Source organism: Gymnoscopelus braueri (assembly GCF_963280865.1).
Source record: "Gymnoscopelus braueri genome assembly, chromosome: 11".
In the NCBI taxonomy this organism is placed as follows: domain Eukaryota; kingdom Metazoa; phylum Chordata; class Actinopteri; order Myctophiformes; family Myctophidae; genus Gymnoscopelus; species Gymnoscopelus braueri.
This window is the reverse complement of record NC_137613.1, coordinates 15,295,932-15,300,919: the sequence shown is the minus strand read 5'-3', so window position 1 is coordinate 15,300,919 and position 4,988 is coordinate 15,295,932. Positions and strand designations below refer to the sequence as shown.

The window sequence follows — 4,988 nt, the reverse complement described above, 5'->3', positions numbered from 1 at the left end:
ACCTTGATCTAACATTGGCTATTTTGTCATGATTTGAACATACACAGTAGGCCTACATCATTATCAGACTTAAATATCCTTCAACGTCTTGTTTATGGCCAAAATTGATTGGATAAGCAGGTTTTGTAGCAATTTGTAGCAATTGTAGAAATATTAGGCCTTAAGGGATAGTTTTTCTATCGATTAGTCACCATGGAGACTTCATGGATATATTTTAGTTTTTGTCTCATTCCTAAGCCAATAATTTGATGACCAGCGGACCGGTAGGCAGCGGTTCCAGTAGGAGACACAGAGACTCTTGTGTGTCTCCTACCCGAACCGCTGCCGGTCATCAAATGATTGGCATAGGAATGCGACAAAAACAAAAAAACATCCATGAATTCAAGTCTCCATGGGGTGACTAATCGATAGAAAAAAAGTCATTTTGGGGGTGAAGTATCCCTTTAATTGTAGTTCAAGCACGTTCTAATCATATAGCCTACACTTTTCCTTCGAGCCCAATCTTCCTGTTTCCGGCTAGTCGGCTACTGTACATTGCAGGGGGTCCCATGTAGATACAAATCTCAAATGGGGGTCCATGAAATGAAAAAGTTTGACACTGGCTTGACATAAACAAAAGCATCCAAGTACAATCCCCCCCCCCCCTCTCTCTCTCTCTCTCTCTCTTTCTCTCTCTACTAGGACAGCATGTGTGTGTGTGAAGCGCGTCGTTGCTATGACAGCCCCTTCGCCTGAGTCAGTCCGGCGTTCAGCAGAGGGATAAAAACCGGCTGCTTTGTCAACTCCAGTGATCTAGTCTCTCAGTTTGTGTGTGTGTGTGTCTGTGTGTGTGTGTGTGTCTGTGTCTCTCTGTGTGTGTGTCTCACGCTGCAGTTTATCACCAGTCAGCATGTCGCCTCCTCCGACTCATAGCGGACAGGTCTGTGTCACCACGCCGGCGGAGGAGCCGGGCTGTTATTATTATTCGCACGCGGACGCAGCAGCAACAACACGCGCGACGTCCCGGCGACGATGAGGAGACGCGTCGCGCGGCACCATCACACACCTGTCTGTGCTGCTGGGAGGTGACGGTCACACCATCGCCAGATAGATGGAGGAGCGAAAAAGAGCAGCGCTCGGGTTTATTTGGTCACTTTTGTCTCATCAGGCGCCTCCGGTATTATTATTATTATTATATTTATTATTATAGGAGGAGAGTATTTAACGGGGCTGCTGTAGGAGGAGCGCGCACGCACGTACGCGCGCCGGAACGGCCGGTATTTATTATAAGCTGATTTCCCAGGGATGTGAAATAAATACCTCGAGACTCAAATCGGGAGGGATTAAGAAGGACTGTTGTTATTATTGCTTCAAAAGGAAAAGAAAGGGGAAAAGAGAGAAAGAAAGAAAGAAAGAAAGAAACACCCGAACCCCGCGCTGACCAGTGCGTGTGAACGATGCCCATGCATCCACGCTGCTGCGTTTCATTGTTCACGTCGTACCGGACACACCGTGGTGGTCGTCGCCGGTGGCACTGGTGCTGGACCCCCGTCTGTCGTCTGGGTCAGTAGTGTCTGGGTCCGGGTCTGATCGGTTGGTGAGGGGACGGACGGTGCCCTCCTCCTCCTCCTCTGTCCTGTCCGGTCCTGGTCGGTGTGTGTGTGTGTGTGTGTGTGTGTGTGTGTGTGTGTGTGTGTGTGTGTGTGTGTGTGTGGACATGACTTCCTGGCTACGTAACGGTCACCACGGTCGCCTCCTCCCTGTCACAGTGTGTGTCCTCCTCTGCTGCTCCGCTTTGGCTGTGCGCGCCGGAGCGTCCCGTCCGGGTGAGTACTACTGTCTGGACACACAACTATTAATACAGCAGTGATTGTCAACATTTAGTATTGTTATGTGAAGGACCCCTATAGTTTGATGGACCCCCAGTTTGGTATGCATTAGAGGTCCATTTAGAGCAGTGGTTTTCAAACTTTTTCATGTCAAGGACCCCCTAAATGATATTTGGTTGCGGACCCCCATCTCAAAACATGTTGTTCCAGGGACACCCCCAGAAGCAAAGATTTGAGTTACAAAATATATATATTCAAAGGTTTGCACAAATGTTCACGATTTTTCAAAAATAGTAGATCTACAAGATCTAAAAGGTTAAAGTGGTTGAAATTATTGTGATGCTATATTGACACATTTTGCTTGGGACCCCTTGGAACCCACTTTGAGAACCACTGATTTAGAGGTCCGTTTGGTTGCATTTGATTTTGCGCACTCTCCAAGTTACAGACCCATATGGGTGGTGGTACCCCCAGGCCCTATGTTGAGAAACTGTGCTAAAGAGCAATGGTTGTCAGACATTCATGTCTCATAAGGACCCCCAGTAGGCTATACACTACAAGTATATGGCCGCAGACCCCCATCTGAAAGATTTTGTGCCAGGGACCCCCAGAAGAAAAGATTTGAGTTAAGAAATTTGAAACGTATTCAAATTTTCTTTCTTCAAGATTTATATTTTATTTTTCTTCACAATGTGTCACATCGCGCCACGTTGGGAGATTGTAGGTCTTTAATAGCCGAAGTATAAAAGTTATTAAACTTAACATTTTGCTAGGGGGCCCCTGGAATCCCCCCCAAGGACCCCTGGGGGTCCATGGACCCCACTTTGAGAACCACTGGACCAGAGGCCACATGAGGCCAATTCCACCAGAGCAGCATCTTATCGCATCATCTGTCATATCAAAATCATATCATACAATAATCAGTGATGTCATTATATGTCATCCTGCCGCATGATCAAATACACTCCAGTGCCATAACATTACACTGTAAAGAACCCTGAGTTAATTTAACTGTGAGAGTCTACAAATGCAATCAGGGCGTTTTGTGACCTCCATACAAGTGGTCCACTTAAAGCTGCAATCCGGAACTTGTTTTAACCACTTAGTTTAAACCCTGGCGCCACCACTATTCTGGGGGGGAAAAACATTCTGCGAAAATATCTGATCCACAAGCTCACAACCTGTCGCAAACGCAACACATTTTGAGATTGTAGACCAAGATTTCCGGTGAAGAGATTTGGTTTGATTGATTTATTGAATACTTTATTTGTCAGAAATGTAAACAGCACGTGGTACAGTTCGACAAGAAGGCTAAAAGGATAACACAAAAAAGTCCTGGGGGACCATTGTGGTCCTATGTATTCAATTCATCAACATAATATAACAAATGTACACAATAATGTACAAAAGAGATGGGAAAAAATTACATTTACCTCCCCTTGTGGTCTCCTGAGAGATGTTTTTTCAGGCCAATTTTTGAAAGAAACCTGTGATACACATCCTTTAATGGATGTGTATCACATTTTGGCGGTTAAGTAGTAGAATGAGAATTTGCCCATGTTTGTTCTAAGTGTGGGTGGTACCAGATCATGGTCGCTCCCTCTAGTGTTGTGGCTGTGGGTGCCACTCACTTCGGAGAAGTGGTTTGACAGGTATGAGGGTTTTGAGGGTGCTAAGGTGAGAACCAGGTATACTTAATGAACTGGTGGGTGTGTCTACATAAAAACAACATTTTAACACTTACTGTACACTTTCTTTTTGTTGAAAAAAATCCTTACATAATAATAATACCTTTATGATCAGGTTTTAGGGTTGAAAAATATCACTCCATCTTTAAATACCAATCCCAGTGATATTTGCTTAACCCTGTGTTCTACCCTGAGCCATCTAGCAAAGTGTGTTGGAATTAGGTGGGTCATCAGGTTACAGGTAGTACATTAAACCTATGGATTGCAGCTTTAATTCAATGAACACTAAGTGTTTTACTGTGTGCTGTAGGCCTAGGTCAGTGTTTCTCAAATCTTTTTCATTTCAAGGACCTGCAGCTTGATATGCATCAGCGACCCTTGTTGTTACGGGTCCGTTTGGTTCCATTCCTACATCGACGAAGTTACAGACCCATAAAGGTCCACTCTGTCAATCATTAAGCTGGTGGGGGGGCCGTGCGAGTCCCAGGACCCCACTTTGAGACCCACAGTGGTGTGGGTTAACTGGAGAGGCTGGGCCCCGGCTTCAATGACACTTGTCTCCAGGCTTTGATGAATGGTAACAATTATAAAAGTTAAAAGGGCACGGCGCTAATTGGGTCACAGCGGCTCATTAGCGCTGTGCTGTTGAGGCTGAGCCCCAGCCGTCTCTCTCTCTCTCTCTCTCCATTCCAACAGCAGTGTGGCTGGCTGTGGCAGCCTGGGTTTTTTACTGAAGCAGCTTAGGAACATTCCATGTCACTGTGAATGAATCAGCTCAATTCAGGGGTAATTTAGCTGCACAGGACGGGAACGTTGATCATGATTAAACGGGGCGTTTTGTGGCCATTTATCGTCTTTTATTGCCTTATCACTATTCTATGTGTGTGCGTGCGTCAGTGTGTGTGTGTGTGTGTGTGTGTGTGTGTGTGTGTGTGTGTGTGTGTGTGTGTGTGTGTGTGTGTGTGTGTGCGTGTGCGTGCGCGTGTGCGTGTGCGTGCATTCGTGCGTGTGTGTGAGAGAGAGGGAGAGAGAGAGAAAAAGTAAATGATCTACCCCTTCACCACTGAAGCACCTGTTCGCAGTTCCAGACATCACTCCACTCACATGTCTAAAGTGCCATTCACACTGAGCACTAACGATATAAAGATAACTATAACTATATCGTTCACCATTGTATTTTTTGTATAGTCTGTGTGAACTCTGCCATCCACTTGACTTGATTGATTGATCTTTTAAACTATATTTTTATAGTTATAGTTATAGTGCTCAGTGTGAATGGCCCTTAACTTGACTCAGTGCTGCAATTAATTTGAACTCTGGTGTTACAAACCTTTTTTTTGCACCCATGTTTTGCAGTGCAACTTAAGAGCTATATGTCAGTAAGTGTTATATCGTCTCTGTCGGGTGGAAACCTCATATGTCCAAAACTGTTAATTTTCAGGATTCAAATTCAAAAACAGCAAAACAGATATACAAGCTCAAAACGCGTCGC

The 4,988-nt window shown here is 45.1% G+C and overlaps 1 protein-coding gene across 1 annotated transcript in view; it reads left to right on the top strand.

Annotated features, from left to right (window-relative positions):
* Positions 1-1,104: 1,104 nt before the first annotated feature.
* itgb8 (integrin, beta 8) overlaps positions 1,105-4,988 on the top strand; it is a 38,952-nt gene continuing 35,068 nt past the window's right edge. Inside the window, 1 exon segment of the mRNA XM_080443031.1 lies at positions 1,105-1,805. Within this exon segment, the coding sequence (XP_080299157.1) occupies positions 1,697-1,805 (109 nt within the window). The 5' untranslated portion in view covers positions 1,105-1,696.